This window comes from Lacerta agilis, chromosome 5, assembly GCF_009819535.1.
Source record: "Lacerta agilis isolate rLacAgi1 chromosome 5, rLacAgi1.pri, whole genome shotgun sequence".
In the NCBI taxonomy this organism is placed as follows: Eukaryota; Metazoa; Chordata; class Lepidosauria; order Squamata; family Lacertidae; genus Lacerta; species Lacerta agilis.
The window spans coordinates 17437564-17455825 of NC_046316.1; the positions used below are offsets into that span (position 1 = coordinate 17437564).

At 42.8% G+C, this 18262-nt stretch overlaps 1 protein-coding gene across 5 annotated transcripts in view; it reads right to left on the minus strand.

The window, feature by feature from the left end:
* RASGEF1A (RasGEF domain family member 1A) overlaps positions 1-18262 on the minus strand; it is a 222108-nt gene that overhangs the window by 13574 nt on the left and 190272 nt on the right. For all 5 annotated transcript variants that reach the window (XM_033148746.1, XM_033148743.1, XM_033148745.1 and 2 more), the window contains 4 exons: positions 12825-12962; positions 9003-9224; positions 7643-7717; positions 4751-4843 (listed from right to left, as the gene is read on the minus strand). In XM_033148746.1, coding sequence (XP_033004637.1) covers positions 4751-4843; positions 7643-7717; positions 9003-9224; positions 12825-12962 — 528 coding nt within the window. The remainder of the gene's footprint in view (positions 1-4750; positions 4844-7642; positions 7718-9002; positions 9225-12824; positions 12963-18262) is intronic.

The window sequence follows — 18262 nt, forward strand, 5'->3', positions numbered from 1 at the left end:
ATATTTCTTCGGTTATATAAGTCTATTTTGGGTTTCCAGATAATAAAGAAGACAAAATCATCCTCCGTGTGTTTTTGTCGTATATAATGTTCCACTAAAGGGGCTTCTAGTACCTTGTTTCGGATCCGTGATCGATGTTCATTTATGCGTAATTTTATCGGTCTAGTGCTCTTGCCTATGTATATCTTTTTGCAGGGGCACATCCATGCATACACACTGTTTTTTGTGTTGCAATTGCTGAAGTGTTCTATTTGAAATTTAAAGCCAGACTGTACATCAACAAACTCTTTCACTTGTAGTGCATATTTGCATACGCCACAGCTGCCACATTTGTAATGGCCCTTCGTGGTTTCCTCCGGGTATGTAAGCAAGTCCGATTTAACCAGATAATTTCTAAGTGATTTGGTTTTATTTAACCCAAACATAGGTGGATTCTGACATCCCGGTATGTTCGATAACAGGTGCCAATGTTTATATACCAGTTTCTTAATATTGGATGTGTAAGGTGTAAATTGTAACGCTGTGTAAATCCGATCTTCTTTGGATTTTCCAGAAGTCTTAACAGAAAGAAGATCTTTCCTGTCTTTTAATTCCGCTCTTCTTTTGGCAGCTTGAAGAGTTCGTAGCGTATATCCTCGCCTTAGTAAAGACTGTGTAAGTTTATTGGCTGCTGTTTCGTAGTCTTGTTGAAGGGTCGCATTTCTTTTGAGTCTCAAATATTGTCCATATGGTAGATTATTCAATAAATGTGGAGCATGGAAAGATGAGGCGTGCAGTAAGGAATTACGATCAGTCAGTTTACTATATGGACGGACCTTCAGTAATTGGAAGTGATCTATGAAAACTGTAACGTCCAAAAAATTGACCGATGTGTCGTGGATCGTCCCGGATAATCGTATATTAGGATCTTGAATGTTTATCCATTGCAGAAACTGTGTGGCCGCGTCTTGGTTCTGTATAACAAAAAATAGATCGTCTATAAAACGATAGTATTTTATGATTTGGGTTCTGAAAGGATTATGATTATTCAAAATGAATGTTTTTTCAAAGTTTATCATATAAATATTGGCAATAGAGGGGGCACAAGAGGATCCCATGGCTACACCTTTGATTTGCAGGTAAAACTGTTCCAAATGACGAAAAAAGTTGTGGTCCAAGATGATATCCAGAATGTCGAGCAAAAAATGAGTTGGTGGTTCTTTGTTGGGCCTAGAGTTTAGGAGGAATTCTATAATTGTTCTTACCTCCGGAAGGGGGACATTGGTGTAAAGAGACTCAACATCCAAAGTTACAAGCGAGGCTCCTTGAGGTACTTGAATATTCTCTATATTTCCAATAAATGTTTTCGTGTCCAATATGTACGACGGGGTATCAATGGCGAATGGGTGCAAGAAATGTTCCATATATTGGCACAAAGGTTCCAGAAGGGAATCATTGCCAGAAACAATGGGTCTGCCAGGAGGAGCACTGAGTGATTTATGAATTTTAGGGAGTATATAAAAAACCGGAGTTCGTGGATATTTTTTTGTTAAGAATTCCGTTGTTTTTTTGTCAATATATCCAAAAGTTATACCTTGGAACAGTTTTACCTGCAAATCAAAGGTGTAGCCATGGGATCCTCTTGTGCCCCCTCTATTGCCAATATTTATATGATAAACTTTGAAAAAACATTCATTTTGAATAATCATAATCCTTTCAGAACCCAAATCATAAAATACTATCGTTTTATAGACGATCTATTTTTTGTTATACAGAACCAAGACGCGGCCACACAGTTTCTGCAATGGATAAACATTCAAGATCCTAATATACGATTATCCGGGACGATCCACGACACATCGGTCAATTTTTTGGACGTTACAGTTTTCATAGATCACTTCCAATTACTGAAGGTCCGTCCATATAGTAAACTGACTGATCGTAATTCCTTACTGCACGCCTCATCTTTCCATGCTCCACATTTATTGAATAATCTACCATATGGACAATATTTGAGACTCAAAAGAAATGCGACCCTTCAACAAGACTACGAAACAGCAGCCAATAAACTTACACAGTCTTTACTAAGGCGAGGATATACGCTACGAACTCTTCAAGCTGCCAAAAGAAGAGCGGAATTAAAAGACAGGAAAGATCTTCTTTCTGTTAAGACTTCTGGAAAATCCAAAGAAGATCGGATTTACACAGCGTTACAATTTACACCTTACACATCCAATATTAAGAAACTGGTATATAAACATTGGCACCTGTTATCGAACATACCGGGATGTCAGAATCCACCTATGTTTGGGTTAAATAAAACCAAATCACTTAGAAATTATCTGGTTAAATCGGACTTGCTTACATACCCGGAGGAAACCACGAAGGGCCATTACAAATGTGGCAGCTGTGGCGTATGCAAATATGCACTACAAGTGAAAGAGTTTGTTGATGTACAGTCTGGCTTTAAATTTCAAATAGAACACTTCAGCAATTGCAACACAAAAAACAGTGTGTATGCATGGATGTGCCCCTGCAAAAAGATATACATAGGCAAGAGCACTAGACCGATAAAATTACGCATAAATGAACATCGATCACGGATCCGAAACAAGGTACTAGAAGCCCCTTTAGTGGAACATTATATACGACAAAAACACACGGAGGATGATTTTGTCTTCTTTATTATCTGGAAACCCAAAATAGACTTATATAACCGAAGAAATATTGAAAAACTTCTATTACAACAGGAAGCCAGATACATTCATCTGTTTGAAACCATGTCTCCCAAGGGTCTGAATGAACATCAGGAATACATTTCCTTTCTTTAAAATATCACCACAGTGCCTTTTGTTTTTGAGGAGTTTAGATTGTATTACACCTTTAAGAAGAACAGGGGGTTATCTCCTCCCCTTTCAGATATAAGGCCACAAACTCACCTATGAGTAGGAAACGCCCGAAAAAAACAGAGAAAAATACAGCAAAACTTCTAAGGTGAGACCACACATAATCTTGTACTTCACATATACACAATTTAATGGAAGAATTGTAACAGTCGTTTTTTCTATGGTTTACAGACGCTATATCCTCTTAGGAATCAAAGAAACACACCATTTTTATTTTTCACATACTTCTACCATAAAAAACAAGGTAAGGAACCAAATACTTTGAAAAGCCACTTGGGCACATATATAAGCACGAGACTTTAAAACTTCCTGTAATAATAATTTATTTGATGTTGTTGAATTATGACCTTTAGTGAATGATACTTTATAATTCTGTTTAAAACCTTACATAACTCGTTTGATGTTGTTTAAAATGTTCAATTTTGAAACTTGATGTACTCTGTGCTATTTAATACTATTTGATATTGCCAGCTGAAGAAGGCATCCATGCCGAAACGGGGCCCTGTCCTGGTCTCCCTGGTTTACACCTGACACGCATTGGAGAAGCCCTGACAGCCATCTCTAAAAGACTTTAAAGAAAACTTTCATATGAAACTATTTGTTGTTTAAGACTGTAATTCTTTACAGAATTGATAATACGTTTGGAATTACTTATGAGTAAACGCATGTTTTTTTGTTAAAACTTTGGCCAGAGTTCTTATTTGGTTTCATTACAATTTATTTGGCAATAAGAACTCCAATATGTTTTAGTTGGGCACTGTAAGCAGCTCTAGCGAAGCTTGCATCTTGGAAGCCACAAAGACTATTGCATCTCCACACCTACACACTGTTCATTCTAAAGCGGAGATGTACTGTTTGTTACAAGGCATGATGTAAAAGATAAAAAGGTAAAGGACCCCTGGATGGTTAAGTCCAGTCAAAGGTGACTATAGGGTTGCAGTGCTCATCTCACTTTCAGGCTGAGGGAGCTGGCGTTTTTACACAGACAGCTTTCTGGGTCATGTGGCCAGCATGACTAAACCACTTCTGGTCCAACGGAACACTGTGACAGAAGCCAGAGCGCATGAAAACACCATTTACCTTCCCGCCACAGCAGTACCTATTTATCATCTTGGCACTTTCAAACTGCTAGGTTGGCAGAAGCTGGGACAGAGCAACGGGAACTCTATCACAGGGATTCGAACTGCCGACCTTCTGATTGGCAAGCCCAAGAGGCTCAGTGGTTTAGACCACAGTGCCACCTGCGTCACAAGGCATGATGTGTGTTCATATGACCCAACCCATTCCTGTTCCCTCGCTTTGGTCCAGTTCATACATTTCCAGAGCAACATGGTTGCTGTTTCCCACAGCCCGCATCCCATAAAGTTCCAGAAATATATGAAACACTTGATTGTGTTGGAGGCGAAAGTCACAGGGGACTTTGCAGTGCCACATCTGCTAGAACTCAAGGGGAAGTACAGTGATGAAGTAGCCTCCTGGGATATCACTACATCCTACAGTATTAGCGTCGCATGGGATGGAGCCAGGTGAAGCAGCAGTAATGCCGCTTGGGGAATGTATGAATTGGGCTTTTGCTATGCAGTGCGAGTCAAATCAGAATAGGACGAGAATGGGTGCAAAAAATACAAATGGAAGCTAGCTTCAAGTGCCAACAAATATTCTGTAAAGGTTTGCATTTTTGCGTGAGCGGGTATATTCATATGCATCCTGAGCCAAGCAGAGGAGATGTTACTTGGTGGGAGGTGGCTAAGATACACAGAGTTTCAGCCAAGGCAGTTTGGACTGAGTTGTGCCAAAATCTGCGAGAGTGAAGGAAGAGTAGCTGGTTGGTTCACAGGCGCCGCATTTCCCTTGTCAGTACTTGCCTTACAAATCTCCGTCGCCACCAACATGCTGAGGCAATTAAACCAGTTGTCGTACGCCTCCAGAGTGTAAGTCTTAGTAACGTCGCCTCGGCACTGCAAAAGAAAGGTTGTAAATTATGCCTGTACAAAGCGCTTGCTAAAAATGGTTGTTTCCAGTGACATCCATGCATCTCTACACTAGTGACTTCAACTTGCATGCTTCAGAGACAGACACAGTCTCCAGGCTGTGATTCAACAGCGTAGTGGGGGAAATGAACTCCCCCATCCCATGTGGTATCCTCCTTACTAGATCGGTGCCCTCTGTTATTGGGGAAATGTTATGTTCCCAGTTCTGTCAGATGCAAAAGTAATATAATAATAATAATTTATTACTTGTACCCCGCCCATCTGGCTGGGTTTCCCCAGGCACTCTGGGCGGCTTCCAACAAAGATTAAAAATACATTAAAATGTATTCCCCATTTCAGACATTTCCAGCAATCAAGTGCCCTACATGGGCAATTCCCCCTCACCTCACAGGATGACAGCCTATGTGAGGTCGGAGAGAAGGGCTGAAGTCTCTGGCTTTGCCTGCTATGTCACTTCCTTGTCACCTGGTCTGTGCACCTCTTACATATTGCAAGGGTAACTTCTGCGGGGGATGGGGCTGCTGTAAGTGTTGGATATGTAATGATGGTGCCAGGCGAGCCTCCCTGGGGAGAACATTCCACGTGGGGAGCCACACTGTACAAATGTGTGAGATGCACAGTCTGGGCAATGACAAACACCCCTTAAGGAAGGGGTGAGGCCATGAAGCATGGCCGTGTTGTTTCCTCCCTTGCACAATTATAATTGTGGGCGGGGAAACCCCCCAAAATGGCCAATTGTTTTGGCTATAAATGCACCATTAAAAATAAGAATTTTGGTTCTCTTTGATATCGTTTTGAATTTTTGGTCTGGACAGCTGTGTGGGAAACCACTTAGAGCATTCAGAGAGAAAGGGGTGTATATTTCTTGTGCTTTTCCTCCTGGAGTGTTTGTGAAAATAGTAAGGATTTGAATATTGTCTACAATAAGCGTTTAGGAATGACAAGCGGGGAGGGGGAATGGAAATACACACTGTCCGAACCCATTTTGTCATATTTAAGAGATGACTGCATGTTCAGTAACATTATATGCTAGTAGGGAACAATAGCTAATGTGGGCGTACTCAACTCACTGTATGTAACTGAGAAACTTCAAATTGCTTTTAACCTTGAAGGAAGGTTGGGGGAAAAAATACAACAGCATCTGACACTTCGCTACCAGGGGACTTTAAGGAAAGAGGCTCAAAATAATAAGTACTTGTGTGAATTATGATATTTAATCTTTTCTTGTTGTTGTGTCTAGACAGATCCCAGTCTTGTACAATATCCCTGCAGACTTCCTTGACCTCTGAATTCCATAATTGCTAACTTGCAGAAAAGAACTGCTACATAAGGTGCTCTTTACATGTTCTCCCAGCTGTGTAGGTGGCAGCTCACAAATAGGGATCTCTCTCCCTCCTACCTGAATAAAATCCACAGGGCACCTAAGAGACAAAGGGGATGGGGGCAGCGATAGGGGCTATTGTCTTATCCAGCAATATTTTTTGTTAGTTTATCCTCAATGCTTAAGCCTCATAAAGCATGAACAAAAAAGAAGGCCCACTTTGTCTGTCATGCTATATGCATACACAATATATTAAAATGTACTAATAGCCTCAGCTAGCGAAGAAATCAGTGCAGTCAGCTTATTTAACAGGAGCTGTCCTATTAGAGCAGGGCTAGCCGTATGGTCCTTACAGATGATACTGGACTTCAGCTCTCATAATCCCTGAACATTTGCCAAGCTTTCTGGGAGTTGAGAGTTCAGCAACATCTGAATGGCACCACATTGGCTATCCCTCTCTTAGAGTACACCTCTCTTTGTTTTCCCATCTCCAAGTGCAGCTTGGTTGTTTGACAGTTCAAGAAACTAGCTAAATGCCGTGGGTGATAATTTTCCTATTTCTTTACATTCGATTCTTGGGTGTACAAAAACTTGGTATGTGCCATAGGAACTGGGTGTAAACTTAAATGTGGCAGATTGGGCAACTATTAATGGAGTGTCTACACTAGTTGTTGTGTACCACAACTCCCATCAGCTGCAGTCAGAACAGGGCTGTGACTGATGGGAGTTGCGGTCCAAAATATCTAGAGGGCACCTGCTTGTCAAAGCGTAGCCTGCGCTATGGATTTAGTCTGGTGTAACAGTCAACCTCTTTCTTGAGGAAATCCTGGAAACTGTAGTTCTGGGTGGGAGATAGTAGACTAGGGATTTCTGGCCAAAGATCTTAATCTTAACCCATACCATACCCTTAAAAAAAAGGTAAAGGACCCCTGACATTTAAGTCCAGTCGCGTACGACTCTGGGGTAGCGGTGCTCATCTCGCTTTACTGGCTGAGGGAGCCGACGTTTGTCCGCAGATAGTTTTTTCTGGGTCATGTGGCCAGCATGACAAAGCCGCTTCTGGTGAAACCAGAGCAGTGCACGGAAACACCGTTTACCTTCCCGCCAGAGTGGTACCCATTTATCTACTTGCACTTTTGACGTGCTTTCAAACTGCTAGGTTAGCAGGAGCTGGGACTGAGCAATGGGAGCTCACCCCATCACAGGGATTCAAACCACCGACCTTCCGATCGGCAAGCCCTAGGCTCAGTGGTTTAGACCACAGCGCCACCCGCGTCCCTTACCAAGCTACAATGCTCAAGATCCTTTGGGGGAAAACTATAACACTTAAACTGTTACAGAAACAAGATAAGTTTTCCTTTAACTTTAAACACCTTTATAAGCCCTGCACACAGTTACCTGTAGCCCTGTTTCAAATTGCCACTGCATTCACACTTTGTACACACCTTGTGATTATCCAGGGAGTCCACGTGGCTGACTATTTGCATGAGGTCCTCGGGGTAAATGTTGCTCACCCTCTCCTAGATACAGCAAGATAGCAAAGGCCGTCAATTTTGCAAGCACACATACAAGGAACAGAGAGCTGTGGATTGACAGTCAGCCCTGTTGGGCCAGATCTTAATTGACATCTGTTTAACAGAACAGGCTTTGGGTCCTGTAAAAGACACACCTTGTGCTGCATCGCAGAGTCACACACATACCTAAGAGTTCGCTTTCTCTCTTGCTACCCCTTTCTTTGTCTAGATTTTTCGGTACTGCCTGACCAGATTCTTGTTGTGCCTAAGATTGCGTATATCCATTTAAAGCACACTTATCGCCCCCCCCCCAAGACCCCAGTTCTGCCCCTCACAGAACTACAATTCTCAGCACCTTTAAACGACTGTTCCTAGGATTCTTTATGGGGAGCGTAAATTGGTGCTTATGGAAATTCTTTATGCAGCGTAAATTGGTGCTTATGGAAAGTGCAGGAATGAATTTTTGAAATGCGTCAGCTTGGGTTGCTGGTTGCTAACCAGGAGATTCTGTAAGGGCATGGAGCAGTGAGAAGACATGTGGCAGAGTGTCTTCCCATCCTGCTGCTCCATTGCTCCTTTCTCCACCTTTTTTTCCTTCTCTGCTGTAGCAAGCAGATTCTAGCTGCCCAGCACAGCAGAGAGGAGGGATGGGTGGGCAAAATAACCATTGATGTAGTGGGGCAGGTGATGTCACAGCTGCATATTCACCAGCAGAGCTTCCAGGTTAATATTTGGCATCCCTTATTCCAGGTCAGGGAACCAGGGGACAGTAATGCAAATATGTGGTTGGACCTTTAAGAGAGGTGGTCCTTGGGAAAGATTTTTGCTTTCATTTGTCTCTCCTAGGCTCTGGGTGTGTTAGCCTTGCTCTGAGATGGCATTTGAAACCAGTCCTGGTAGCATGTATGGATGGGTTGAGTGGTTGAAGTACTCATTAGAACGATTTAGAAGACGGTAAGTTTCTGATGTTGACTGTGACTCCCCTTCCCGCTCCCCTTTTCCCATTGAGATATTCCAAGTCAGGAACAAGAGTTTGATAATGCAATGAATCTCCTAATAGAGGTTGCAGGAGTGAGAAAGTGATCAGTTGCAAGTGGTCTTTTCTCTCTCCAGCTCAAGCGAGTTCATTGTCTCTGTAACTGCCAGACTGCTTTCTTCCTTCAGTCTCTCTTATACTGTATCTAGAAGCCACTTTTCTCAAACCTTCAAGCCGTAACTCAGAGCTCGGCTGGAGAACAGCTTTCCCTGGCCCTGCTAAACCTTCAAGTAGATGGAAGGTAAAGGAACTCACCAGCTCAATGTGTGTGAGTTGCTGCGCAAGGACGAGCGGGTCACAGCAAACACTCAGTATGTCCTTCTGTGACGACTGAGGCTTTGTTTTAAGGATTGTGCCTTTGTCAGTCACGGGTTGGCGGAACTTCTCTCTGATCTCCTGGTACTGATTGCGTGCCGCAAGAGTCATCAGTAGATTCTGCGTCATCTGGCTGATGATCTTCTTCACAGTTCCATTTTCCTAATCAATAAAACAGACTGTTGTTAGGGTAATTATTCCTGGCTGAGGAAATTCTAGATTGTCTCTTTGTTAATCAGAATTACGCTGGAAAGATTTCTGACTGGGATATTAGAATCAAGTAAGTTCATGTGCTGAATAAGCCCTCAGGAGGATTGGAGAGCTTTTTGCAGATGAAATGTATCATCATTCTGATTTGTGTAGGATTGCCAAGTGATTTGAGATACCAGCCAAAACTTAAAAGACTTGAGTCAACAATGCCCCTGAATGGAAGCTACAATTGCCAATCAATTCTAGTCATATAGAACTACTAAAACAGCTTACAGTTTATACTCTTAGGTAGCCAGCAATTAGTTAGCCTAGGATAGCTCAGTTGGTTAGCGTGTGGTGCTGATAATGCCAAGGTTGCAGGTTTGATCCCTGCATGGGACAGCTGCATATTCCTGCACTGCAGGGAGTTGGACTACATGAGCCTCAGGATTCCAACTATACAATTCTACGATTCTAGTTCAGTTAACAGTTGGACTGTTCTGTTTCAAATCACATGGGAGGTAACAATCAAGGAAAGAGCCAGCTCAGTGTCTCCCAGCCCAAAGTACAGTTCAACATCAGTTCCAACATCAGGAATGCAGGAGAATATGAGGAGAAGTGAGTATATTAAGATGCCCCACCTTTCCTTGATAGAGGCATCTAGTCAAGAATATTCAGGCTGCTTTCCATGTTATCTGTGTAATGTATAGCCTTGCTGAAGTCCTGCGGAAGAGGAACAATCACCTCTCACCTTAGAAACAAGCTCTAGTTACGTATATAAGCAGGGGCAACATTGCCACAACTGACTGAGTCTGCATAAACTCTCCTTGCCGACGTCGGTGTTAATTTGGCTTGTTGCTCAATTGTGACCTCAAGCACATGGCCATGAACCTTGATAAGTGTTGTCATCCTGCTTGCATAGGCATGTAGGCTGCTTGATCTTCCTTTAGTATTCCTTACTGTGCCGAGACTTTAAAGAACTGCCTACGCAATACACTTGGGCCCTGCTCATGTCTGAAATCCTCGGTATGTCTTGCATCTTTGCTTAATCAGACAACAAAAGCAGCCTGTCTGTGTCATCCTTGAGTCTCCACAGCAAGCGGCATTGTCAATGTCAGCATGTTTATTACCTGACTGCTACGTTGCCACAGCATATAAGAGCAAAAGTCTGACAAGTAGAACCATGTCCCTAGGATGCCATAGACATCAGAAACATTGGCTGAGAGGGCTGCCTTGGCTAGACTAATGTATGGCTAAACATACAGCAGAGGTTAATCTCATTGGGCCTCCTTGCAGAGTGTCACGTGTGTGTGATGTCACGCACACACAAAGAGCCTCCTCCCCAATATTGGACGGAGCTTGGTGCCTCTGGCATGCACCAGCTCCCCCTTTGTTTCCACAGATACTTCAGATATTGCATTTTAGGGATATATTGACAAGAGTGAGTACGCAATCTTCATAAAGGTCAGATTTTTCAAATGGTGATTTGATGCTCCCACATCGTTACCACTTAAATGTGAAGGACTGCACATGGTTCTCAATTGAAAAGCACCTATGTCTAGATCAGGCTGATATCCTAGGCACACTTACCTGGGTGTAAATCACACTGAAGCCAGTGGGGCTTACTTCTGAGTAGACATGCACAAAAATTGTACATCATAAGCAGGTGGCCTTATAGCATTTGATTGTTCTTTTGCATAGGTATGCAGACACATACACGACTCTCCCTGTCCTCATTTTATTGGTCCACATGCTATTGTTGATCTTGTTGGATGTTTGTAGGCATATTTTACAACCCGAGAAGCATAGGCCTTTACCAAGATGAATTATTTTTACAACTTATTATTCTTGATGCAGGTATAGCCTCGCTGATGAATGGGAGACAAGGAGGGGACAGGAGTGTTTCCTCCAATTTTGAAAATGACCCAGATAATGAAAACTGAACATAAAACAAAATATAATTGTTTTCCTTTAGTGTAAGATTGTACGAGTGTTTTTGCGCACACCATTTAAAAAACCAGCACATAGCCTTAATCATTTCCTCTTGCCTTCAGGTTGTGACAGCTTAATAAAATGCAGGTAAACAACATTGCTGACATCCTGAAACTTGTCGTGCTACTCTTGACAACACCTTTAATATCAAAGCATCACCTCCAATCATCCTGCGCTGCTGCCAAAGTTGTTGCACCACTCTGGTCTTTATGGCCATTAACATTTTAAACAGACACATGCCTGTCAATCTTAAACCTCTGGGGCCAATCTCAAATATATATTTTTGGAACAGTCATTTCAAAAAGACAGCATTCTTCTCGCTCTACCCTATACGGCACTTAGGCAACACGCCTAACCAGATATAGACTCAGGAAACAAACACCACTGAACTCAGCTAGACTTTGGAGTAAACAACTTCAGGATTATGCTGTAAGGATTATGCTGTAAGGATCTAGTTATGAGCCTTTTATCCCCTACTCCCTGTGAATTTCAGAATGTATTTGATTTATCAACATAATATAAGGTACAATAGGCAGTTTTTCATCACAACGCCATGTGTGAATTTTGTACCTTGGCACTACTTGGTAGGCTGTACCTCGATGCACAGACAAATCATAGAATCAGAATTGTAGAGTTGGAAGGGACCCCAAGGATCATCTAGTCCAACCCTCTGCAAGGCAGGAAACTCAGCTAAAACACCCGTGACAGATCGCCACCAACCTACCTGAGAAGCCCTTTCTAATTTTACAGTGAGGTATGAAAATTCTAATGGAATATGTTGAAATCACACCAGCAGTAAGAAAAATAAATAAAAATAGGCCGGTTGCCTTGCAGGAATATTGTGAACATCCAAGCACTATCCAATAGTATGCCACACAAGTGGAGCCTGCAATAAAATGTTGCAGTGTACCCTCCCTCCCTAGAAGGAGTGCTTCTGTTCAGGGTTCTAGGCAGCCGTTCCTTCCAAACATGACATTCCACTCTCTTCCAACTCTTGTTTTTCTATTCCAGTTGATTCTTAGTGTTCCTGGCTACTGAGTGCACTCAGTTTTCATTGAGCTGTATTTTCTGGTGTGGCAGAGGGCTACCCACTTAGATCTGTTTTTGATTTAATTTAAAAAAACCCACAGCATTTTGCTCTTCTGGGCTTCCTTGAGCAAACTGATACCTCCCTCTCCCCCAACCCCAGTGGCCTTCTGGGCTCATGTCTTCAGCACTCATCACTTGAGATTAGGGGGAGCAAGGGAAACGGATATGATGGCTTGGGCTCTCATTGCTAGGATTACATTAAGACTAATTCCATATGGGGGTTGCAATGGTAGCAAGCACCATGAGTTACTCAATAGTGGTGGTGTGGTCAGTTGTACATAAAATTTGAGGAGTAAGAGGTCCCTGAAGAGGTGGAAGGGGCCAACTCCTCTGCTCCTGTTAATACCATTTAGGCAAGTCATGATCACCAGTTGTGGTGCCTCAACGCATCTAGCAAATATTTGTAACCTGTCAAGACAAATTATAGGTTGGGATGGGTGCTGGTGGTGTCTGTTCCACCTGCATGTGTGTGTGTGTGTTTCCCCCCCTTACCTCATCACACTGTGTGATCCTGTGAGCAATTTCCTTCAGCTCTTTCATAGATTTTTCATCCTGGAAGTCATAGGGGAAGGTTTCAGTCCATTCTTTCAGCAGCTGAATGATCTTGGCAGCAAAGGACTTAAGCTTTGCCTAGGAAAGAATGCAGAGTGGTTAATCAATGAGCCAAGGAGACTTTCCTTGACGGTGACTTCTGGGTAACCAGATGGCACCCCAATTGCCAAATCTTTGAATCATTAACAGTGGCATATGAAAACAAAAGGAAAAAAACAAGTTGTGTTAGGCTAAAGTCTCAGCTGGTCTTACAAATCCCTTTCTGTCTTTCTTCCAAATAGAGAGCATTAAAAAGAGATAGCAGGTGTGTCTAATGCTTAGCTCAGCATCCTCAAGGCTTTGCATCAGTGTGGTGTGGCGGGGGTGGGGGGCAGCTTGGTTCTTTCAGCTGTCTCAACAGCCATAAAAGAAAGGGAAAATTAAGGGATACCTTTGATGCAAAGTTTTAGCGGCTTGCTCTACGGCTTTAAAGCACATTTTGTCAGAAAGCTCTGTCTCCCCAGCTTCTTCCATACAGACAATGCATCCCTTGGGTTTATTTTGTTTTAGACATTAGCCAGTCAAAGTTAAGCACGTTGATTTAAGCGCATGCTTAGCTTCCTCGTTAAAAACAACAGGAAGCGAAAGCGCTTTTAACTGTGGCTGGATTGTGGCATTTATTTATGCATCCCGCAGCGCTGCAAGTCCTCATAGCAGCTTACAAAATATCAACATAAAAATAAATACGGTTTCATGCCAATTTAATGCATGATGTTTAAAATGCATAGTAAACCTCCCCACAAACACACACAGACAAGCAGGCATGGTGAAGGAAAGGCACTGTCTTCTCTGGCAGCTCAAAAGCTGTTTTTTGTTTTTAACAAAAGAAGGTTTGGCCAGGTGGGTTTCTCAGGGAGAGTTACAACGACGAGAAAGCATTCCAGGTTTGCAAAGATTGCCCTAAGCAGAGCTGCTTCTGAATATCATAATGAATATGAAGGAATAAAGTGCTGAGGTGCTCCTTCAGATACTGAGGGCCCAGGGCTTTTGGGACTCTGAAAATCAAAACCAGCACTTTGAGCAAGCTTGCAAAATGGGAAGGGACATAGGTCAGTGGCAGAACATATACATGACATGTAAAAGATCTTGGGTTCAACCTGGTATCTCCAGGTAGGGCTTATGAAAGACTCCTGCCTAAGACCTTGGAGTGCTGCTGCCAGTTACTGAGCTGCATAGACCAACAGTCTAACTCATTCCTAAATCCAATGTAAATATTTAGGAGAGGTGGTGATTCCTGCAGCAAATGCCCATTGGGCACCTTGAACTGGACCATGTGTCATTTCCAATACTTCCCAAAATCCAGTGCATTTACTATACAAGGAACGTGCACGTCTTTCAATGTTGTAATCAGGTGTCACGAGGCAAGATCCTTCTTCTAGTTTCATTACATATTGGCTGGAGTCTAGTATCAGCATATTCCAATGGAGCATTTTTGGAGGGAGTTGGAAATTTAGATTTCCTTCATTACTGCGTCATTCAAGCTTCATCCAGGCTTTGGAGGGTGGGGACTTCCTAAATACTCCTTGGTCACAGGGCATCTTATTCATTTCTCCTAATAGCTCTGTTGTTGTACCTTTTCTTCACCCTGCTTGGGTATATTAGCTAATGACCTTTAATTAAAGTTCTCAGCGAGAGAAAATGATTTAAGTTTTGCTGTGAGAAGGAGCAGAAATAATGCTCTCAGCAAAGTTTGGGGGAGCAACCATTTCCTTTGTTTGTCATTCTAGTCAGTTGCTTTAAGTTTCTCCCCACCCACAGCAAGGGAAGGGTTATTCCTTCCGTGATTTCCACCCTGGCCTGGGAATTTACAGAGCTCTAGGGGATGTCAAGCAGACAGGTTCCCTTTTCAGAGAAAGGGGAAAATGCCTTGTGATTGCTTAACATAAAGAAAGTGATCCTTAGGCTCCAGTATTTCAGGCTTTGGTTGTTGTTTTTTTAAAGAAAAATAACCCAGCAGCTCTTTATTGATTCTTAACTCACCAAAGCACAATCTGCTGGAGACTTAGCCACTTGCTTGGGATATTAATGTCTAACCAGATTACATAGGAATTCTGGAAAAGGGTCGTTCAAGAGCTGCAAGGAACAACTGTTCTACCATCCAGCAAATGCAGCATCTAGGATGGAAACTGGAAACTGGCAGTTCCTGGGCTAGACTCTGTGTTTTAACATTTGTCCCCAAGGTTAACAAGGAAAGAGTGATGTGTGGAAGGAGAAACAGAGGACTTAAGCAGCAGTCTCTGAAGGGTTGGTAGCAGGATACTGGCCAATCACCCTCCATGCCTACTCCTAAAATTCCAAAGACCAGGTTCACATGTGAATATATATCCTTTAATTTCACTGTGCTTGATTACTGTGCGCTTGATGATTGAAAGAAAACTAGAACTGAGCCAAAATTTCTTAGAATACACATTTTTTTCTAAGAAAATAGTCAAGATCTTTTCCCCCACCCTCCCAAAAAAGAAGTCAATTTTGCAGAATTCTCTGTCATTTATCATGGTGACCACCATTTCCCCCTCCAACTGCCCTCGAGTGGCACTGGGAATTGGGTGGGATGCAAATTGATGGCCAAGTTGCCAGCACAGTTGCTGCATCTGCAGCATCAGCGACAAAAATATTCAGCGGCGAAGAGACAAAGAAGCTGTGCTAATGAGCCACACCCTCAAGGAACAGTTGGAGAACTCCTCCTCCTCCAGAAAGAAATCTAGTGAAATGGTTCCCCCAATTCATCTCCTCACAAACAGGGTGGAGAAATTCAAGATACAGTGAAGTGTTTAGGGAAGGGGAACATGTGGACTTCCAGACATTGCTGGACTCTCATCTCCCATCTCCAACCAGCAGGGCCCATAATGGCCAGGGGTGATGGCAGCTGTAGATGGGATCTGAAAGGTCACAGGCTCCCCCCCCTATTTTAGGCAATTAGTTCTTCTGGGAAAGTATCAGTACTCCCCACCCCCAGTTGAGATGCTTGTTAGTTTCACAATAAATAAGTGTCTCCCAAACTTTGGGTCTCCAGCTGTTTTTGGACGACAACTCCCTTCATCCCTAGCTAGCAGGACCAGTGGTCAGGGTCAGGGATGATGGGAATTGTAGTTCATAAACAGCTGGAGACCCAAGTTCGAGAAACACTGCAATAAATCAAACTGAGCTGTTCAAAGAGAAGAGAGTGGGATTTTTAAAATAATAATAATAACTATTTTTGCTATATTTGACACATACCCAGTGGAAAATTTTGGCAGTGGAAAATTCAAAGAAATGAAACAGCACTCCTTTGCTTTACTGGTGGGGGGGGGCAGGGTTGACAGCTATCATGCATGCAGGTCCTAAATAGTTCTACCTTTTCAGCAATTTTCTGGATTCTAGCTAAGAATTACATTCTGGTTGTTCCCTAAGGAGGGCAATATCTGATTCCCCCCCTTTTCATATTATATAGTCTTGTAAAGCTAACTTGCTACTTTTTGGCAGGGTTAACAGCCCTCTGACATATTTATGAAAACGTGGTATTTTAAAACACCGAGACCCTCTCCCTTGTCAAATAAAGCAGCAAAAGCCTCCCAAGTGGATCTGAGCAGGGCTAAAGTTTGTGTTTAATCTGTCAGCTAGTGTCTTGGAACATTTTCTGTGAGATTTTGCTAGTGGCTGGTGATGTCATTAATAAAGGAATGATAAGTACTAAGCACATAACCACAGAGCCTGGTTTCTTGCCAGGGTTTCTGCTGACACGCCACCCAACCAGTATTTGATTTAATAGTTTGTTCATACAGGTAACTTATCACAGTGCATCAGAGATCTGTTTGTGTGTTTCATCTGTTTTGCACAGTAGTAAGCTTTGACTGGCAGCACTATGACTTTTCAGAACTCACAATTCCTCAGCAAATCATGGACAAAATTAAAATGAGAACTGTTCTGCTGAAGAAAGCTCAACAGATGCAATAAATGATGCAGTCTCCTCCAACATTTGAGAAGAGGAAACCAGAATCTTGATACATAACCATTTCCCCTTAATCTGTAAAGGTTGGTGTCTCTGGAATATGACAGTGTGACACAAGAAAGACTTCAAATAATGTCCTGAGAATAAATATTTGCAAGCTTTTGAAAGGACGGAGGAGACAGGGCTCCTAGACTCCAATGCATCGCTCCTCTATCCTTAGCCATTCTCTTCTGGTGGGGATGCCCAGAAGCATGGAGAAAGCAAAGGAATGATTCATTCTACATGGTTTAATGAGGATCAATCCCAATGTATATGTATGCTGGGCTTGTTAAAGCAACTTATTTGTTTGGGGACAGTGGTGCCCAATGGGCTTGGTGAGGTGCGAGGCAGGACAGTGAATGGTAAGTGGAGCCGGGAGTTATAATAGGTAGAATCAATGCTAGTTCACAGAATCAGAGAATTGTAGAGTTGGAAGGGACCATGAGGGTTCATGTAGTCTAACCCACTGCAATACAGTGGTATCTCGGGTTACGTACCTGATCCATTCCAGGGTGCCGTGTGCACCCCGAAAAGTACGCAACCCAAGTGTCCATTTTGCGCATGCGCGAAAGCGTGAGACTGTGCTGTTGCGCATGCGCAGACAATGCAGGACGCATGGAATGCTCTGCGCGTGGATCTTTACTTCCGGGTTTGCGGAGTACGCAACCTGAAAGTACGCAACCTGAAGCGTTTGCAACCCGAGGTATGACTGTACAGGAATATTTTGCCCAATGTGGGGCTCGAACCCTGAGATTAAGAGTCTCGTGCTCTACTGACTGAGCTATCCCAGTCTAGTAACTCTCCCACCCCGTCCATTTTTCTAACAGGTCCCACTCCTGATCTTTGGCAACAGTCTGACATAAGATAAATTAATGGCTGTTGCTAGGTATAAATTGCAGTGTGTTTCCTACACGTGTAGCATTAGTATGCCCAGAATCTATGGCCTGGGAATGCTGCCTTTGTAGGCACCTTGGATGTGATGCTGTCTCTGTAAAGTCTCACACAGATAACGTTTTGTTTGTTTTAACATTTGACTCAGATGATGCCTAGGTACGTTCAGTAATGGCTGCTAAGGTGAAATTTACAGGTGTTTGTTTCAAGGAAGACATACACAGCCGTGCTTATCGCGATGTAAATGCAATTACCCCGGCAGCATTGCTGTGCAAAACAGCCAACATGGTCTCTCAGTGCACGAACACAGCTATGAGATTCAGTTCTCCTACCCACAGCAATAGCACTGTGCCAGTTTCAGTAAGTACAACTGGCAGTAAAGTTCATATTACTGAGTACCGGAATATACAGCACGTGCAAAAACAAATAGGTTAGCAAAAGGGTACAGCTGGTGACTAGGAGATTGTATCTGTTAGTTGGA